General features: G+C 55.0%; 11 protein-coding genes across 11 annotated transcripts; 4 read left to right on the forward strand and 7 right to left on the reverse strand.

Moving 5' to 3' along the window:
• Window positions 1-366: 366 nt before the first annotated feature.
• W97_04687 (uncharacterized protein) lies at window positions 367-738 on the reverse strand (the record flags this gene model as incomplete). Its single annotated transcript, XM_007782576.1, has 1 exon — window positions 367-738. One exon carries the CDS (start codon window positions 736-738, stop codon window positions 367-369), a length of 372 nt encoding a protein of 123 aa, XP_007780766.1.
• A 952-nt stretch (window positions 739-1,690) lies between these two features.
• W97_04688 (uncharacterized protein) lies at window positions 1,691-3,202 on the reverse strand (the record flags this gene model as incomplete). The annotated part of the gene is made up of 2 exons (XM_007782577.1): window positions 1,691-2,892; window positions 2,947-3,202. The coding sequence occupies 2 exons, from the start codon at window positions 3,200-3,202 to the stop codon at window positions 1,691-1,693; spliced, it is 1,458 nt and encodes a 485-aa protein (XP_007780767.1).
• Window positions 3,203-4,163: 961 nt separating this feature from the next.
• On the forward strand, window positions 4,164-4,715 carry W97_04689 (uncharacterized protein; the record flags this gene model as incomplete). The annotated part of the gene is made up of 1 exon (XM_007782578.1): window positions 4,164-4,715. One exon carries the CDS (start codon window positions 4,164-4,166, stop codon window positions 4,713-4,715), a length of 552 nt encoding a protein of 183 aa, XP_007780768.1.
• A 336-nt stretch (window positions 4,716-5,051) lies between these two features.
• Window positions 5,052-6,458, reverse strand: W97_04690 (uncharacterized protein; the record flags this gene model as incomplete). The annotated part of the gene is made up of 3 exons (XM_007782579.1): window positions 5,052-6,132; window positions 6,241-6,329; window positions 6,387-6,458. The coding sequence occupies 3 exons, from the start codon at window positions 6,456-6,458 to the stop codon at window positions 5,052-5,054; spliced, it is 1,242 nt and encodes a 413-aa protein (XP_007780769.1).
• Window positions 6,459-7,296: 838 nt separating this feature from the next.
• On the reverse strand, window positions 7,297-7,679 carry W97_04691 (uncharacterized protein; the record flags this gene model as incomplete). The annotated part of the gene is made up of 2 exons (XM_007782580.1): window positions 7,297-7,518; window positions 7,614-7,679. The coding sequence occupies 2 exons, from the start codon at window positions 7,677-7,679 to the stop codon at window positions 7,297-7,299; spliced, it is 288 nt and encodes a 95-aa protein (XP_007780770.1).
• Window positions 7,680-8,698: 1,019 nt separating this feature from the next.
• On the reverse strand, window positions 8,699-9,796 carry W97_04692 (uncharacterized protein; the record flags this gene model as incomplete). Its single annotated transcript, XM_007782581.1, has 1 exon — window positions 8,699-9,796. The coding sequence occupies one exon, from the start codon at window positions 9,794-9,796 to the stop codon at window positions 8,699-8,701; it is 1,098 nt and encodes a 365-aa protein (XP_007780771.1).
• A 795-nt stretch (window positions 9,797-10,591) lies between these two features.
• W97_04693 (glutamate-5-semialdehyde dehydrogenase) lies at window positions 10,592-12,088 on the forward strand (the record flags this gene model as incomplete). Its single annotated transcript, XM_007782582.1, has 2 exons — window positions 10,592-10,892; window positions 10,953-12,088. The coding sequence occupies 2 exons, from the start codon at window positions 10,592-10,594 to the stop codon at window positions 12,086-12,088; spliced, it is 1,437 nt and encodes a 478-aa protein (XP_007780772.1).
• A 238-nt stretch (window positions 12,089-12,326) lies between these two features.
• Window positions 12,327-14,083, reverse strand: W97_04694 (uncharacterized protein; the record flags this gene model as incomplete). The annotated part of the gene is made up of 3 exons (XM_007782583.1): window positions 12,327-13,134; window positions 13,184-13,711; window positions 13,770-14,083. The coding sequence occupies 3 exons, from the start codon at window positions 14,081-14,083 to the stop codon at window positions 12,327-12,329; spliced, it is 1,650 nt and encodes a 549-aa protein (XP_007780773.1).
• A 618-nt stretch (window positions 14,084-14,701) lies between these two features.
• Window positions 14,702-15,606, reverse strand: W97_04695 (uncharacterized protein; the record flags this gene model as incomplete). The annotated part of the gene is made up of 3 exons (XM_007782584.1): window positions 14,702-15,029; window positions 15,081-15,488; window positions 15,542-15,606. 3 exons carry the CDS (start codon window positions 15,604-15,606, stop codon window positions 14,702-14,704), a joined length of 801 nt encoding a protein of 266 aa, XP_007780774.1.
• A 311-nt stretch (window positions 15,607-15,917) lies between these two features.
• Window positions 15,918-17,705, forward strand: W97_04696 (uncharacterized protein; the record flags this gene model as incomplete). Its single annotated transcript, XM_007782585.1, has 3 exons — window positions 15,918-15,999; window positions 16,154-16,470; window positions 16,575-17,705. 3 exons carry the CDS (start codon window positions 15,918-15,920, stop codon window positions 17,703-17,705), a joined length of 1,530 nt encoding a protein of 509 aa, XP_007780775.1.
• A 260-nt stretch (window positions 17,706-17,965) lies between these two features.
• Window positions 17,966-19,020, forward strand: W97_04697 (uncharacterized protein; the record flags this gene model as incomplete). Its single annotated transcript, XM_007782586.1, has 3 exons — window positions 17,966-17,978; window positions 18,012-18,193; window positions 18,271-19,020. The coding sequence occupies 3 exons, from the start codon at window positions 17,966-17,968 to the stop codon at window positions 19,018-19,020; spliced, it is 945 nt and encodes a 314-aa protein (XP_007780776.1).
• Window positions 19,021-19,135: the final 115 nt, after the last annotated feature.

Consider the following 19,135-nt stretch of genomic DNA (forward strand, 5'->3'; position numbering starts at 1 on the left):
TAACGGCAGAGCTCCTTCGGTCCCGTATAACGTCTGCTGCGGTGCCGAGATCATCCGCTACCAAACCTGAACTTTATGTTTCAACGGCTCGACAAGGCAGCCCGAGAACAGAAGCTGCGTGCTAGTCTTAGCCGCGGCATAACATGTTTGAGTGGGAGCCTGCATCGGCATGTACTGCAATCATATGGTAATGATAACACTGATGTTAGCTCAAGTTGTCGAAGCTTGGTAAATACAGAACACATTAGACTGCTGATGTATTAACTATATCGCCAGCGTTCTGTTGCGGCCATAGCAAAGAGAGACACAGCAAGGCCAGCGTTCGCATCACCGCCTGATCGTACCACCGTACGGCTACCGTAAACCTCAGTCATCTACTTGCGAAGTTCCAAACCACCGTTCATACAACTTGGTCAACTTCCCGACGGTGTAGTAGTCGATGATGCGTGTGATCGTCGAACCGTTCATTACCTCCACAGTGCAGAATAACGCGTACCATCTGATCCTCCTCACCAAATCTTTAGTTGTATCAACATCATTGGCCATCTTGACGATGCGGTGCCCGATCCTACGTTGCGCATTCCCGATCGAGGTTCTTGATGCGGTTACCCGGTTCCGGTAAGGGGTCCATTTGAGCATCCGTAGAGAGTTGGTAGTGGAGTGCTGGGCCGGGATAAAGGCCCTTCGTGGTCTCAGAAAGGCGCGGCTGAACACCTTGCTGAGGATCTTGCTAAACATTGCGCGGGTTTATGTATTTCTACCTTGATCAGATTTTACTGGTGAGATTGTGCCCATAGGGCGACGATGGTGTTTGAAATACCTAGTTTCTGTTGAAGTGGTATCTTGTATGAAGCTTTATTGATTGTGTAGTTATCCATCGACACTGGGCCAGCGGCCGCCTTATATACCAATTCACTCGAATTACTGGTCATGTAAGCCTTTTCTATTCCGATATCTTCCGCCTTGAAAACTTTATTGCAGCACGCGCGAGTAGTGTTTGGTACACTCAGATTCAACTTTGGTTCCGCTAGAAGCTTGATTAACAGAGCACGAATAGAAGCCGCATGCATCGCTCATCTGCGGCACGCACCGCAAGGCAAATAAATCCATTTTTGCAACCGACCGTAGATGAGCTGAACGCACATGAACCTCGCGAATGTCATTCTCGCTCATCATCGCAGTTTTGGTAGTGTAAGCGAAAGGCCAGCAAGGTGCGACGGAAGTGGGCTTCATGGCAGTGTGGAGTAACGCGTACCCTTTCGCACTGTACCATAAAGTGAACATATAGGCAGATTAACACTGGCTGTTATCTACAGAGGTGTCGTGCCCGGTGCCCACTCTTCACGACTGCTCTGTCGCAACAAGTACGCCTCGATGGTACCCCCGGTTCCCGAGGTCGAGTACTTCAAGCGAAAGCAGTAGAGTAATCATTCAACGACCGTCGCTAAGCCAACATTCCCTAGAAATAAGCTCATGCACAGAAGGTGCAGCAAAAAGGATGATGCACCAGGTTCAGGACTTTTCATACGAATAACCACCCCATAACAGCAAAAGCCGTCACGAGGCTTGCGAGCCACTGTGCGCCGATATTGCCAGCAGCACTAGGTGGGTCACCATGTATACCCAGCGCTTCGTCCTGGAACCTGTGTCACAGTTAGCATGCGCCCACTTTTATAGATTTGTGGACCACCTACCCAAACGTGACGTTCTGAGGGACACTTTGGTTATAGCACTGCCCATTGGCAATATCCAGCCCCCTCAAGTCGTCCGGCACGTTGAAGAACATGTACATCCGCTGGTTAAGATTCTCAAACCCACTCGTGTCGTACGGGAAGTAGTTGTCCGCGTCCGTGGCAGACGTATTCCTCAGAAAGATGCACTGGACCTGGTTCGGCCGGTCGACCGCTAGCTGCGGATACGCCCTCATGACGTCCGAGTTGCTCGTGTCCGCCACGAGGATGAACTTCCGCTGCGGGAACGTGTCGAAGATCTTGTTGAGCAGGAAAGCACGGATGCTCAGTGTGGCGCTGACGTCGGAGAAGTTCAGCGGCCGCGTGTCGAAGGATCCGCCTGGGTAGGTCTTGAATATGAAGTCCATGTAGTTACGGGTCACTTGCTCGGGCGTCGTGGTGAGGTAGTGGAAGTGGAAGTCGGGGATGCTACGGCTCCAGTTGGCGTAGATCTCGGGCATGTTCATCCATGGGACGAAGGGTCTGGCGAAGCTGTTCAGGAGCCCCTCCGCGGGATCGTAGATCTTGGTCACGCGGAGAATGTCGTCCACGTCGGAGATGATGGTCAAGCCGGTTGGTGGGACAAGGTAGGCCGTTGCGTTTCCGGTGTTCGTCCCGTTTGCGTACACGTTTAGCCGCTGGATATCATTGGTAGCATTGCCAGCCATGAGGTAGCCGTTTGGACCGGAGGTATTGGCGATGGGCAAGAAGACATCAAAGTCGCCTTGTTCGGTAGTCGGATAAGGCAAGGCCAAATCCTGGCTTCCTCCACCTGGAGTCACGGCGCCGCCACCACCTGGCTCTCCACTGCTCCCTGCCATCGGCGCCGGCTCGAGATGTACGGTGACATTCTGGTCTTCCTGCTGTATGACGAAGATTGAGGCGGTCATGTTCCGAGCTTGGTCCTGCTGCTCTGGTGGTAAAGTCTCGATGTCGACGTCGATGAGGAAGATATTGGCAAGATCGTTCAGTCTATCCTGAGGGATGTTGGGCTGCTTGTAGACATTGCCGTGGAAGCGAACATTCCAGCCCTGGTCTGTCCAGTTGCCGTATGGGGACAGATTGAGGACATTCGTAGGCAGAGCGGCCACTTGTTGATCGTCCAGGCCGAGGGAGCTCTGCACCGCATCGCCAGTTGGGAAGTCTTGGAAGAAGTTTGGGACTGCGTCACACGATCAGTTACCCAGTCCGGCAAGATCGGAGGACCACGTCTTACCGCCAGAAGCCACGTATGATGGTATGTTTCCCAACTGGCTGAGCACGGAGTTGACGCCGCTGCCAAGCGAATCGAAGAGGTCTCTTCGGTGCTTGTACGTCTGCGTAGGATGACGCTGGACGCGGGATGGAGGGGTTATCTGGGGCTGAGGAGCGAATGCTACAAGCTGTGTAGAGGGCGTGGGAGCAGGGTCTGCGAGGGCTACAGCTGTGACTCCGGCAAGAGCCACGCAAAGCTGCGACTTGAAGATAGCCATGGTTACGGGGTGCAGGTAGAAGGAGAGTAGAAATGCTGTAGACCCTCTATAACGGTAGGCCACGCGTGGCCGTGAAGCAGTCAAGAAACGATTCCACTATTATGTACAACGAAGGTGGATGATAAGACAGAGGGAAGAGAAGAGGACAGGACTACAGCAGACAGAAAAACCTGAATAAAGAAGCAGAAGTTAGATCCCTAGTTCCGGCAGCATCGGCAGCATGGTGAACACGCCGGGATCAAGGATTGAGGAACAGGACAAGCAGCGCCATCGGTGCTTGGCTCCCGCTGTCCCGCGCTCTTGTTTCCACTATCCAAAAGCTTGACTTAACACAACCTTGGCAACCTCCCCTTGCCGACTAACTCATTACCACCATCCGTTGGAACGACTGCACATTTAGCTGATGTTTGTTATCAATGTTTGTAGTAGCATGCAGCCTTCAAGTGGTAGACAATACATCATGGGCTATCTACGCCAGACTAAGGCCGCGTGGGTTTACGACGGTTGCGGCCGTGGAACTCACGTGCCTCCTGCGTTTTCTGTAATAACTTATATTGAGCGTAGCATCTGTGTTTTCCGAGCATGAGTAGGGTGAGGATGACGAGAGAAGACACCCGTGTCAGGCATGTGTGCCGCAAGAACAACCCGTGAATGGACTTCATCACCGATGTCTTACCAAAAATATGAAGAACTGTGCGTTGACACTACGCGTCACTTTCGTGTTTGCAGATCGGTGAGGGCAAGCGCGACAACATAGAGGTCATTCACAAGCAGCCAGCACGTCGGGTCATCGTTTGTTATCCTGTTAAAGGCTGCGCAGCGGATAGATGTGATCTCGTACCAACCGCCGAACCGCAATTCGCGTCCAACGCCTTGGGGAGCTTACGAGAAGTGTGCATCGGCCCTCAGCAGCATCGGCCCTCGCGAAAGAGCCTCTCCAGCACCTCAGTACCAAACCAAGATGCCGCCCATGAGCCAGAAAGACCACCGATACGTTACCCTGCGCGCTTGGTACGCCTCCCTAGGCCTCCGCCCAAATCGACATCCCGTAAAAATGATCCACTTCGTCTCCAGCACCCACGATCCCCAGCACGATAATCCGCTGCTCCAGTACCTCGACATCCCCGTGATCCTGGAGATGAATCTCAAATGTCTCGCGCCCTGCTCTCCGCACCTTGTCGCGCGCGGCTTGGACGGCCTTACCGCAGAGGTATTCAACGACTTCGCCTCCAATCCCGAAGCGAACGAGGCGTGGATGGACGCGTGCCGACTCATTGAAAGCCGACTCATGGACCTGGAGGCTGGCGGAAGGCGGCCGGGTCACGTGGCTGTGGTTGTGAGGTCGAAGCTCGGTCTGCATAGGAGCGTGGCGATGGTGCGGTGGTTGACGGGTGTCTTCAAGGAGAAGTACACGGTTCGGGAAGTCCATGAAGTGTTGGGGAGACAGTTCTGGCGGGGTTCCGGGTTCGACAATGAATTTTTGAAGGGGCATGGGAGACGGTGGAGCACCTGAGCGGCCCTTGTTCTTAGGAGGATATGTGGAGGATCTAATGCGGACCTGTGGGTTTTCCGGATACGGTCTGGATGATGCTGGTATGTGGAGGTTGCTTGCTCTCCTATGCATTTGCGTTTGTCTAATAATTCTCGTGTGCTTGAATCGGTTTCATGATGGGGTCTTCCTAGCAACTTCGTCAGCCATGCTTTGGTCATGTGGGATTATAGAAGGATGAGTCGACTTACTGCGCGAGCCTGAATTACCGCTGATGGAAGCACGTGCTCAGTTTTCTCACAGCGAACAGCGCCCTTGAAAGACAGAAATCTATTGGGTATGCCTACAATGCAGTACACGCTAAAGCTCATCATGCGGGTTCTTGAGCGCTCCCTCAGGCCTTCCGCTATCTTTCAACAGGTTGACGCCTTTCTTCCTGCGCCACTTGTCCCAAATGCCCCAGAACTCCTTCTCCATGCTCTTGTCCATCTGGTCCGGAAGCACAACCACGTACTCCACATGCAGTGCGCCAAAATCCAGATATAACTCATCGTGATGGCCTTGCTGCCATATCGGCATGCCCTCGCCTGATATCACATCCACCTGGTTCGGTTGAACCACCTGGCCCCTCTTTCTGCCTAGCCGTACGACATGCCCGTCCAGATGCGTGACGTTCCTCGACCAGTCACCCATCCATGCTTCCCGAAGACTCAGCACCTCTCGCCAGAACAGATCGTTCCCTCTCCTCCTAAAGAACGTCCCATCCGTCCGCGCACTCTCCTCGGTGCCCAACTCCGGCTCCCTCTCCACCAAATTAACGATAAGATCCCCAGCAACCCAATCCGGGCTCTCATCCGCCTCATTCTCATACGTTATCCGTATACCCCGCGGCATGCCCCGCTCAATCTTCAGCTCGTGAGTTTCCGGTTCCCTCACCACACGCGCGCCATTACAAACGGGACACGCATGCCGCACCGTCTTGCCCTTCCCGCCGCACGTGTCGCACAGCGACTGGACCTGTTGAAATATGCCCGGCGCAAGCTGGTGTTTCTGAATCCGCATCCCCCGGCCCCCGCAGGTGTTACACGTGTCCACGACCCCGTCTTTGCTCCCACTGCCCTCGCACGCCGAGCATATGGCCTGCTTCTCGACCGTGAACTCCATGTTTCTGCCAGTGTAGAAGTCGCGCAGCGGCACCGCGACCCGGACTTCCATGTTGTGGCCGCGCCGCTCGCCGCCGTGGCCGAAGTGTCCGCTGCCGCCGAAGAAGCGCGAGAAGAGGTCGAAGGGGTCGTGGTGTTGTTGTCTATGGCCCCCTTGTTTGTGCTGCGCGAGTCCTTCGTGGCCATACTGGTCGTATATCTTGCGGGTTTCGGGGTCGATCAGGGCGTCGTAGGCTTCGGCTACGGCGACAAAGTTGTGGTGGGCTTTCTCGTCATTTCTGGTCGGTGGTTAGCTTGGGTAAGGGGTGTGAGTGGATGCGGATGGTAGGTGAAGCGGGTAGGTGTTTTCGTTGGGGAGGAAAGGCGCAGATAAAGATATCACGTACGGATTCTTGTCAGGGTGGTATTTCTTGCTGAGGGTTCGGTAGGCCTTCTTGATCTCGCGATCTGAGGCGCTTTTGTCTAGTCCCAGGAGCTGGACACAGGAATCCATTAGTCGATGGCGCTGTACGATTTCATGAATATATCATACCTGATAGTAGTCCTCCGCGCAAAACGCCAATAGAGGGAGCAGAAAGAAGAACAGCAGCCCGGCGAGCAGCATCTTGACGGTTGATAGGAATGAAACGGAGCCGTGTTGATGCAGCGAGTGGCGGCTGAGGATATTCCCAAGACCGAGTGTTACATGAAGAGAGTCAACATGCCCAAACAGACGGCGCCCCAGGCAGGATAGAAGGAAAGGGTATCACTGGAATCTATGCAGGAGTTTACCGCGAAACTTCCTCTAAGGGTGCTATCTGGCCTCACGGGGAAACTTCGGTCAGGGGAGATCCTCTCAAGGTCCAAATCTGGCAATGCCTAACAGGTGCCACTGTATCACTGCAGGTGTCAGATTCTTTGCGGTTTCTGAAGCGATATCTCATGAATAAGGGAGTTAATATCTTCTAGCTGTTTACATATTATAGCGCATGCATGCGTTACCTCTCGGTGCACTCTTTGTTAACAGTTGAGTACGTGTAGTGCATCTTCTCCCCTTCTGGTTCGCAGCTTGAGGGGCTTAGTCCATAAGGAATTGCAGCAGTTTTCTTTTGCCGGAGGCAATGCAGGCTCCACCAAGACCCTCTATGTGGAAAAAGATACTGCGCAAAAGAGGCTCTGTGTAATAGAGTACGGTACGTCTCCATCATAGTGCATGCCTGAAGCAGACAGAAGCAAGCAGGGTATCCAATCGTGAATATAGCTCACCAAACCCTTGCCCGTATGGCTCGCAGTTCTAAAATTGCTCTCTTGTGGAGCACCATCCGCGACCGTTAATGCTCGTCCCTTATGTCTCATACCTCATAACCCACTGGTCCCCTTGATGTAGCATCCAACGTCCTCCCCAACCCAGACGCCCAAAGATTATTCCAACATCGCAGACGGGACACATCCACTCCCCGTCCTTACGCCCTCTTCTTCGCGCCCTGACTCGACCCCGTTTTGTCGCCCCCACCCAACCCAGCAAACTGCCACGCCTTAACCAGCACGCTCTGCGTCCGGTCTGCGTACTCCTCGTTCTGGACGTCCTTGACGCCGACCCGCATCCCGTCTTTCGTGAAGGAGACGTTTTTCTTTTCCATCTTCTTGACGCCGCGGTCTGCCATTTCGTTTGCGAAGAGGAAGATCTGTGGCAGGTGGGGAGCTTGTTAGTAGGGGTTTCATGGGGGTAGGGGCCTTTTGGTGATGGGAGAGGGAGGGGAGCGGGTACCTGGTAGCCTACCCACGCGCCGACAGCGAGGAAGACGAAGAGGATTATAAGAGGGACGAGGTTGCCTAGGGCGCCCATGGCTGCAATGTGAGCGAAGTCCTCGAGTGTGAGAAATAACCAAGCGGTGCTATCGTAGGTCGCGCGAGTGAATAAGTTCAATAGTTATTCGGTATCGTAGCAGTAGCGATGTCGAAGTTGGCAGTTGAACGGTGAATAGATTGACCGCCAGGTAGTTGTTTAGGGCCTCATAAGAACTTGAAACTTGGATTGTCAGATGTCAAATGTCAGGGACCAAAAGCTCGTGCGGCCAAACCCGTAGGGCTGTCCCTGATGACGCGTCCGCGTGTTTCGTGCGGGACGGCAAGCCACGCGGCGCCGGCGGGTCACAGATCGTTCAGCGCCACCAAGTGAGGTATTGGCACCAGGGCAGCCATGAAGGTGGTCGAATGCATTGATGTTTAGTTGAGTGAATGCCCAAGTCACGGGACGACAGCTGATTGAACGATAGCTCCGATTGTTCTTAAACTCTAATGTGCCATGCTTCATCCAAGGGTCCCCAGCCATTCCAAACCGTAATCCGATATAGACAGTATTCAGAAACTGTACCCGATGTGGTATCTAACAAAGACCGTCTATCATTTCCCAAGCGCCAGTCGCTATGCAGAAAGCCTCGCACCCAATGCCGCTGAATGAAACCAACATACGGTGTACTACAACAAGAAAGCAACGCTCGCTAATATCGATGCAATAAACAAGCCGACTGTGGTAGCTAGACGACCTGACCCGTTGAGCTTTTGAATAGGTACGGCCGCCGCACCACCATTAGCACCCCCTAATGCCAACGCAATCGAGGTGCTGATAGAAGATGGGGCAGCCGTGATCAAAAATCCACGGTCGTCATATGATTTCGCCTGACTGGGAGCACCGGCCGCCACGACGATCAAAGTGGCAAAACCCTTCTCGTCGTATGCCGTGCGCGTCTCAAACCCGCCAGCCGAGACAGAGGCCGGCGATGAGACTGCTGGCGAGGAGATAGAGGATGCGGGAAGGGATGTCGACTGTCAAGGTTAAACGTCAGTATTACGATGCATAGAAATTTAGGGTGATAACACAGGGGAGGTCTTACTCACAGGTGCCGCGCTAGGCGGGATTACTTTACCGGTGTCTGAGACGGTCCAGCCGGCGGGCAAGCCTGGATAATTCGAGGAGCTGGCAGCTACGGTGGACAGTGTCGTCGCTTCCGGGACCCAAGGATACACCGAGGGCTTTACGTAGGTTGAGGGGTTTTGATGTGTACCGGCCCAGGGGATCGGCTGGCCACTGGACGATGAGGTTATCGCTGGGGCAGCAGCTTGAACATTGGATGAATCGCCAGAATTGACTGAGCCTCCGACAGCCACGATGGACTGCCAGGTCCCGGTGCTGTCGCCGTACTGGTACTGCGTACCGGTCGAGTAGTCGGCGACTGAGATAGCTTTGACGCGCATCGTGAAGGGGCCTGCGGAGTAGTCGGTCGGACCGCGAGCCCACTCCACGGTTCCGGGCGAGTTCAGGTTGACGTCTCCACCGGCCCATGCTCCGAACTTGATCTGCATTGGCGTCTGCGGATACTGACTGCCGGCAGCAGTCGCTTCCAGCACTCTGACGGTGACGTCGTCGATCTGCCACACGATCTGGCTGGCTGTCCAGATGATGGTGTACTTCTTGAAGCCGGCCTGGCTGCCCGTATCTGCGTGGAAGGCGCCGCGGTTGTAGGTGGTCGTCTGGCCCTTACTAAAGTAGTTGGTTTGAACCTCGTCCGGAGCGGCTCCCAACCATTCCCAGTCAATCTCGTCCAGGGAGTCGGACATCAAAACGAAGCTGCTGACAATGCCGGCTCCGGGCGCTGCTTGCAGCCACACGTCCACTTTGCCGAACATGATGTACCACTTGGAAGTCACTTTCGGGGAGTCGCCCGGTTTCGCGACGGTGAAGGAGGCGCCATTGCTGTCGTATGAGATTGTGCTGCCTTCTGCGGTAAAGCTGTCCGAGGCGCCCGAGCCGAAATTGATGTTGACGGCCTTCCCCAGTGCTGTGTCTGCTGGACAGCCGCCTTGGATAATAGGATTGCAATTGCTCCAGGTTTGGGCCACTGAGGGTGCGAATAGTGTTGCTGCGGTTGTGAGTACTGCGATGGTGCGTGTTGATGGTCTCATTGCAAGATATGTGAGTGTTAGAGGATATTTGGCAGCAAGTCGGTCGACAGATCCGATCGAGAGTATCGCTGCGAGGTGGAATGCAGCGCGAACGCTGATACGAAGAGAGTTATGGCGGTAAGTCTGCGAATTTTTTAGAGCAAAGCGATTAATAGCGGCGAACGGATAGATGCTTGTGTGATGGTGGACAATGGGAGACGGAGCACGAGATTGTTTATCAAGGCGGACACCCAGCCATCTCTGGAATTGGCAGGAATAATTCTACGTCAGCTATTCAGTCACTGGCCGGCATCTGGCATGTAACTACGGCAGGGGCCCATTACTGGTAGGGAACCTCCTCCAGCATGGATGAGGCATGCGCGCCGTTTGGTGGTAAAGTCTGGAGGCTGGTCCCTGCCGGGGCGCGCAACAAGCAGGAAAATCCGGTGGCTGTTGAAAAGTGGCTGGTGGCACTCGGGCCGCCCGTTCCACATGCCACGTGCCTGAGGCTGGTGTCGAACAATGCCGGTAGAACCCCGGCAGAAGACCCGACCGTCGGATGCGAAACTTTCTTGTGATGATTCCCAGCCCTACGGAGACGTCGAAGGGCGTGCTTACGGATGAGTAAAAGGCTTCCAAGGTGTTGATCAGGCGTTGGTATACGAGTAGACGCAATCTCAGAACCCATCCGGTAGGCTCATCTTGTTCAGCAGGCTCATCCACTGGAAGCATTAGCCCGTCATCAACCTTACCGCTCTCCAGCCTAAGGTCTCGATCCAGCTGCTCTATATCGTTGAAGTTACTTGAAAGTCTATAATGTCCCTGACAAACGCGACTCCGTACGAGGCCGCGAGAGCCGCGAGACTCTCGTCCCGCAAGCTTGCTGTTCTCCCTGCACAGGCCCGCAATGAGGCACTACAGGCTGTTCATTCCGCTCTATCTGACGCGAAGGACGAGATTCTCGCTGCTAACAAGCGAGATCTTGCGGCAGCCACTAAAGCAGCTGAGGGCGGCCAACTAAGCCAGAGCTTGGTCAAAAGGCTCGATTTGACTAAGAAGGGCAAATATGAGGACATGCTCCAGGGCATACTGGACGTGGTAAACCTCGAAGATCCAAGTATGTCAGTAACACCTATGATGTTTGCTATAGCCCTAATCTAATACTCACGTGCTGCAGTCGGTAAGGTCGACGTACGTACGTTACTCGACGATGGCCTAATCCTCGAGCGGAAATCTTCTCCTATCGGTGTCCTCCTGATCATCTTTGAAGCGCGCCCTGAAGTCATTGCAAACATCGCCTCGCTCGCAATCAAGTCCGCCAACGCCGCCATCCTCAAGGGCGGCAAGGAGTCCACCGAGTCATTCAAAGCCATCTCGACGGTAATTTCCAAGGCACTGGCATCAACCGCCGTGCCGAACGATTGCCTGCAGCTCGTGACCACTCGAGACGCAATAGAGCCGCTTCTGCAGCTCGACCAGTACATCGACCTCGTCATCCCGCGTGGCGGCAACGAGCTCGTCCGCAAGGTCAAGCAAAGCACCACCATTCCCGTACTTGGCCACGCAGATGGCCTCTGCACGATCTACCTCCGAGCGGACTACCCTGTGGATATGGCAACAAAGCTCCTAGTCGACGCAAAGACCAGCTATCCCGCCGCCTGCAACAGCGTAGAAACGCTGCTAGTCGACGAAGACGCGCTCACAACCGTCCTGCCCGCAGCAGCCGGAGCCCTTCTCTCGAAAGGCGTCTCCCTCCGCTGCGACACCCAAAGCAAAGCCGCGCTATCGTCAAGCCTGGACAAGCACCACGCCGTGCTCCTCCAAGACGCCACAGAGGCAGACTTCAAGACCGAGTTCCTCGACCTTGTCCTGGCCATCAAAACCGTCCCCAAAACAGCGAACCCGGAAACGTCAGCCGACCTCGCAGTTGCGCACATCAATGAGTACTCCTCCCACCATACCGATGCAATCCTGACTGCGTCCAAAGAGATCGCCGAGCGCTTCCAGGAAGGCGTGGACAGCGCCTCCGTCTTCTGGAACACCAGCACCAGGATGGCTGATGGGCAGCGGTTTGGTTTCGGCACGGAGGTGGGTATTAGTACGAACAAGATTCACGCGCGGGGGCCTGTGGGGCTCGAGGGTTTGACGATCTATCGGTGGAGGTTGAGTGGGAGTGGGCAGGCGTCTACGGATTATGGTGCGGGTGGGAAGAAGTGGAAGCATGAGAAGATGCCCGTTGGAGAGGAGGAAAGGATCGCGAGGACGGAGGAGGAGTGGGAGATGTTGAAGAAGTTCCGGGCGCAGAGAGCATAAGTTCACTAGAGGCTGTCAGTCAACTTGTACATATCATCTTCTAACCAAAAGTCACGAGGGGTTTGATGCGGGCATTCATGCGATGTGTTGCTCATGTTTTGTGCGACTTGACGTGCAGAGGATACCGATTGGTGTACGCATATGATAGAGCTCATTCATGTCTCAACCCGACTGACATCTAAACGTAAACATTACTGGTTCTGTACGCGTGTGGTATACTCTCATCACTTGTTTTACCCTACTCTCTTTTGACGCCCACTTTTCCGATCTTTCTCAACCCCCAAATACTCACCGCCAGCGTTGCTATCCCGAGCGCGAACACATACCAGAATGTCGCTCTATATCCAACCATCAGGCTCTCCGGCGACGCTCCCCCATGTCCCTCTCCCACCTTGTCCCCGCCCTCCCTCATACGCGCCGTAACACTAGCAGCAACGACCGCACTAGTCGCAAGCCCCACGCTCTTCCCGATCTGAGCAATCGTGTTGAACACACCGCCCGCCAACCCCTGCGTCTTCGACGGAAAGACGGACGTGATAAGCAGGTTCGAGATCGTAAACAACGTGTCCGCGCCAATCGGGTTCAAGAAAACCGCCCAGAATGGCGCGGTCCAGTAGCTCCACTGCGGGTTCACGACTGCCATCACCAGCGGCGCGACACAGCTGACCGCCGTGGCGATGGACACGGCCCAGTCGGCGCGCATGCGGTGCACGACGAGCCCCATGACGAGGTTTGTGAGCGCGCCGGAGACGGGGGCGGGGAGAAATCGTAGAGAGGTCTGGATTGCGCTGATCTGCTGCACGTACTGGAAGTAGAAGGTGAGGATGTTCTCGACGGCGTTGAACGCGCCCCAGGTTAGGAAGACGGCGATGCAGATCGCTGTGAAGACGCGGTTCCGCCATAGGGAGTTGGGGATCAGCGCGGGCCGGTTTAGGCGCTCCTGGCGACCGACCCAGAGGATGAAAGCGGGGACGAGGAGGATGGCGGTGGTGAGGAGAGCGATGTTGGTGGGGACTTTGATGTTTGAGGTACTGCTGGATAGGGTGCTGGGCACTATCAGTATATACCAATGAAGCTTGCTTGGGGTTGACTTACGCAAGGACGTAGGAAAACATGGCCAACGAGATGCTGGCAAGGGCGGCGCCCATCCAATCAACGTCGGTAGCCAGGCGCTGCCAGCTTACAGCGGCTGCCTCACCAATATTCTTGGGCAAACCCCATAACGCCACGACGAAGATCACGCTGTTGATGATGGCGGCAATGTGGAATCCCCATTCCCAACCTATACTATCGGCGAAGACACCCCCGAGTGCCAGACCCAGGGAGAATCCGATGGGTTGCCCTCCGCCCATGGCTGCGAAAGCAATGTTCCTCGGCCTCCCCTCAGGTAGGGTGTTGGTGATGATACTGACGGCCGATGGGAGGCAGAACGATATAGCGATGCCCGCCAACCCTCGGAACACGATCAGCTGGGTGCCGTTCTTGGAGAGACCGCACGCCAGCGTAAAGACGGATTGTAAGACGCATCCGATGAGATACATGATACGGCAGCCGACTACGTCGGCGACAGCGCCGGATAAGAGGAGCGTACAACCGCATGTCAGGGCGTAGATGGAGGCGGGCCTGGTCGAAGATTATGTCAGGTCTTGCTTTTGCTCTGCATCTTAAGAATTGTACATACCATAACTCAAGAGCCGGTGGTATATTCAAATCTTTTGCAATCGTAGGAAGCCCAACCGTAACCAAACCCGCTAGAAGGCTACTAATCCCAGTGATACATGTCACCGAGGTGATGACCACTGCCGTTGTCCCCTTTGAGAGGTCTTTCCGCCCGGCAGAGACTACCTCTGTAAGAGTGCGTCGATCGTCATCATTTGATTCAGACTGGCGCGTTGCGATTGAGTAGGTGGATCCAGTGTTTGCGGTCGGGGCTGGCAGAGCTACGGAGGCTGGATAGGTGACTTGCGGAACGAGCTCAATTGACGTGCGAGACATTGCTGCCGGAGTGGAATAGCACAAGAACGGAGGTCACGGCATCAACTTATGAGCATTTCATCAGTGTAAATTTCAAATCAATCTGTTGGATGAGGCTTTTTCCATTACGGCTATAATCGGTGCGGCTCTTTTCCGCTGCCAACGCCATTGACGTCTAGAGAATCGCGAGCCCGCGGGCGGTGGCAGAATAAAGCTACCCTGCTTGTTATACTCAGAGATCAGTCTCGCGGAGTATATATAACCTTGGTCAGGACGTTGGTCCTACAAGGTTTGACAACTTCCGAGTCCCTTCAGGCTTGGAATGCAGAACATCATCCTCGGACGCAATGCTTTTAGCGGCAAAGCAGCAGTTGCATGTGACTCAGCCGCGCTCAGGCTGAGTCGATACTGCCTATAGTAATCGACGCAACCTACTCAGCACGATGACAGCGGCTCTTCGTTACGGTTCTGCACAATGACTTGGTAGTATATAAGTGTCCTCAATCGTGGGCCAGCCGTGGCTTCAGAAACTGAGACTCATAAGCTAGTGGCAGGAGTGCAGCGGAACCAGAAGCTGTCTCCTGGTTCCTTCCGATTCTTTAGTCTTTACACGAGGCTTATCTCGCCATTCCGGTCTTGTCATCGGAGCACTCCTGACAAATCTCTTCCCATAGAGCTCACCCTGTCTTCCAGTTCACGCTTTCTGCACTCCAGCTCCCTGATCTCTTCTTCTTCTTTGTGCAAATCTTCGCGCCTCAATGCAATCTCCGCGGGTGCAGATGGTTGCGCATTCGTTGCTTCTGCATCGTCCAAGTCGTCCTCTGCGTCGAAAGCGTGTGAGCGATTCATGCGATTCAACTGGGCCGACTGCTCGGCAATCCGCATCTCATAGTGCTCAAGAGAGGCAGCAAGTCGCCTGTGTCTTTGCCGTAGTGAATGGATTTTCTCAGCGGCGCCTGGTATGGGACTGACAACATCAGTACAACACTCAACCCGGAGCTGGAGCTTGTCGACTCACTATACGCCGCACAGCTTCTCCGCGCCCTCCAGCAAGACATCCACATCTACCTCGCCTTTGTCTCTCCCATCAAATGATCTATACCCCAGGCCACTGCCGACCCCGCCCCCACCTCCCCTCCATATTCGCTCAACAAGCTCACCGCCCAGCACTGCTGCGACCGCGGTATTCCGCCTCGGCGCACGCGCTGTGTTCACTCCACCACCTCCAAAGACACTGCTGTTTCCGCTAGCGTTAAAAGCGGTGTGTCGCCGGCTCGCGTTGCTGGATGAGTCTTGTGCTTTGGGTGGAGGTGGAGGGGCAGGCACGGAGAATAGTGCGCGTTCGTGTATCTCGGTGTCACGAATGAGGGCGGTGATATCGTGAGGTTGCAGTAGGGCGTTCGTGAAGATTTTGGGTGGAGGAAATCTGGGCAGCGCAATTAGTATAGCTTATGCGGTTGTAATATCCCACGCACTTACGGGAGCTCGGCAATGGATGCGGCGCACAATGAGATCTGCTCCAGATGAGCGTCGAGTAGCGTCATTGTACTCATGAGACTTTTGAAGCAATTTAATTAATTCGTATAATGTTTGCTCGCGTAGGTTACTGCGAGTGCTGCTACCAACAACACGCTCGAGATCGGAAGAAAGCCGGCCGACGCGTCCGCCAAGCCATCGCCATCCTGGAGCTTGGAAGCTCTTCCTGCGTCGTTGGTCGTCAAGTTTAGACAACATCGAACATCAGCATAATCACAGAGCGTCTCCTGTCTACTTCTCGCCCCCGCCTAGCAACGCCGCTTGGTTCAGATCAACTACGACCTTCTTACGGGAACGCCGTCGCAGTCTCCTCTGCAAGATGGCGGACACGATGGAAGGCGTGGTGAGCACTACGCAGGAACAGCCGGAAGTTCAGAACGACGACACAAAAACTGTTGACGGTACGTTTGTCCAAGCCAGAGTCATGTGCTCTGAGATGCTTTCGCGGTAAACGCACCACTGTGATGCATCCCGGGGACCATCGCTATGCCTAGAAGACTATCGCGCTTTTTTTCGTCTACTCAACCGGGCTCAACGCTGACGCTATCTACGCAGATATTCTGAGCAATTTTGGCCTTCTCGAACGAGCCGTGGCAGAGTTTGATGCTCGGTTTACCCTACGTGCCCTCCGCTCGATATCGTCCCTTCGGAAACGCCTTTCGCCAACAGTCTTGTGCCAGGCGATTGCATCGACTTATCCCCCAAATAGTCCGACAGCCAGAACGCTTTGCCAGGCGACGGGCGTCGACGATGCTACTCTTCAGACTCTCCTATCTCAGGCGGAGCAGAAAGCCCGAGAAGACAAACACAACTCAAGAGATCCAAAGGAAGTCGTTCCAGAGATTGACATCTACATCGGCATTCTGATACAAGTCAGTCCAACCACGAGACCTGCCAGATCGGCTTGTCTATAAACGCCTTTCCATAGAGCGCTAGGTTTCGTCCAGAAGGAGAGATGGCGCTAACGGAAGTACAGGTATATCTATACGATAACAAGCATCACCAAACCGGCGCCGAGTTCTCGTCTCGGCTGGTGGACAGAATCCGTGAGCTCAATCGCCGCACGCTGGATTCGCTGGCCGCTAAGGCGTATTTTTACTTTGCGCTCTTTCACGAGGCTCTAGACCCAAAACCTCCTTCTCGACAGTCGCCTGTTACCTCCATTCGCGGAAAGCTATTAGCTGCTCTACGCAGCTCGGTGCTCCGCAAAGACCAGGACACACAGGCCGCAGTCCTCACCCTTCTACTTCGCAACTATATCTCGACAGCCGATATCACGCAGGCAGATCTTTTGGTTGCTCAGACCCAGTTCCCTAGCACAGCCCCGAACAACCAGGTCGCGCGGTACCTCTACTATCTCGGGCGGATACGGGCCGTGCAACTCTCATACACAGAGGCACAGGCTCACCTCACAAGCGCCACCCGCAAAGCCCCGAGCAGTGCAGTGGCTGCAGGCTTTTATCAGTCGTCTACCAAATTCCTTGTCGTCGTTGAGCTGTTGATGGGAGACATCCCGGACCGTGCGGTCTTCAGCCAGCCTAGACTCGAACGGGCGCTTGAACCATACTTCCGTCTTGTACAAGCTGTCCGCGTTGGCGATCTTCATGCCTTCCAGCAGGTTGTGCAGACTCACTCGAAGAGCTTCCACCAGGACGGGACTTATACCTTGATCCTCCGCCTGCGGCAGAACGTCATCAAAACCGGCATCCGCATGCTCTCCCTTTCTTACTCTCGCATATCGCTTCGCGACATCTGCATCCGGCTTGGTCTGGATACGGAGGAGTCGGCAGAGTACATTGTCGCCAAAGCCATTCGTGATGGCGTCATCGAAGCTACTATCGACAGTGAGAAGGGCTACATGGAGACCAAGAAGGCGGGTGACGTCTATGCTACTAGGGAGCCCGCTGAGGCTTTCCACGAGCGCATTAGAGCTTGCTTGACTATCCACGACGAGTGCGTCAAGGCGATGCGTTACCCGATGAACCAGCATAGACTTGAGCTGAAGAACGCTCAAGAGGCACGCGAGCGCGAAAGGGAGCTGGCCAAGGAGATCCAAGATGGAGATATCGACGAGGATGATGCGGCGGGTGACTTTGAGGGGTTGTAGGCTAATAGGCTGTTGAAGAGCTGAGAGAGGGAGAAGTAATTTTAGTGTACCAAAGATAGACTCAAGGGCATCCTATGCGTGGAGCTCTCTATGACCTTGTTTGTCCAAGCGCCAATATCGCATTTGAATGCATGATTTGACTGTCTCGTGAATTTGCCCGCTGTGTTCATATTAACGTCTTCACCATTTCCCATAGCCCTCCCCGCTAAGGCCGCCAAACCTCCGCAGCCGTGACGTTCATCCTGATGCCTACCACCAGGATGCTTCTGCAATGTATGCCCTAGCTCCCTTCACGCACTACAAGAGCTCACACATTATATAGGATTGACGTCTCTGTGCGCCTCCGCCGCGCTATCCTTCGCAATGACCTCCCCCTCGTGAAGCGCATCATCCGCAACGACCCACAATACCTCCAGAACCCAGACTTCTCGGATCAAAGCAACACCTCCCTCCACCTAGCCGCACAGCATGGCTTCATCGAGATCGCTGTACGGCGCTCTCCCCTCACAGCACTACTTCACGGATCTCCACCACCACCTATCTCCTGCTGACCTCACCTGTCTAGGAATACCTCATCCTCTCTGGGCACGAAACATCCTCCATCTCCCTCAACACAACAAACAGCACGCCCCTCCTCCTCTGCATAACCTCCCCCGCACCCAACACCAACGCCCTCGCCCTCGCCAAGCTCCTCATAACGCACTTCCCCCAAACAATCTCCCTCCCCAACTCCCGCGGCCAAACGCCCCTCATGCTCGCCTCCAAGCACGGCCAAACGCCCCTCCTCTCCCTCCTCCTGACGTACCCGACCCACGCCGCGGATCCCAATGCCGTGGATAATGAGGGCAACACGGCGCTGCACTATGCCTCCGCGGCCGGGGAGCTGAAGGCGCTAAGAGTCCTGCTGGGCCACGGCGCGGATCCGGGGGTCAGGAACGTGTACGCGTGGCCGCCGGTAGCGTATTCGGCGACTGTGGCTGCGGAGCAGTATTTCATGGGCTTGGCTAAGGAGGTTGAGCAGCGGAGGATGGATGCGGTGGTGGCGCAGCAGCAGCAGGTGAGGAGGGAGAGAGAGAGGGAACGGCAGGGGAAGAGGGTTGGGGCTGTGAGATTGGTTACGGAGAGGGATGAGGCAGGGAGTCATAGTGATAGAGGCGGCGGCGGCGGTGGAGTTAGAAGCGCGGATGGGTCGGTGCCGGGGTATGTGGATTGGAGTCCGGTTGAGGAGCGGAGGAGGGCTATGACGCCGACAGCGGGGAGGAGCGAGTGGAGTGGGAGCTTGGAAGGACGAGCGAGGGCGTGGAGTGGCGAGTGAGAAGGCTGTAGTGGTCGATTGTCATGGTTCAGGTGCTCACCTCAGGGGTGGCTTCCGATTTGCGAGGCGTGCGCGGATGGTGCTCGAGGATCAGTGAGGTCTGCGCAGAGTGCGG

The sequence above is a fragment of the Coniosporium apollinis genome (assembly GCF_000281105.1).
Source record: "Coniosporium apollinis CBS 100218 chromosome Unknown supercont1.21, whole genome shotgun sequence".
Lineage (NCBI taxonomy): Eukaryota > Fungi > Ascomycota > Dothideomycetes > Coniosporium > Coniosporium apollinis.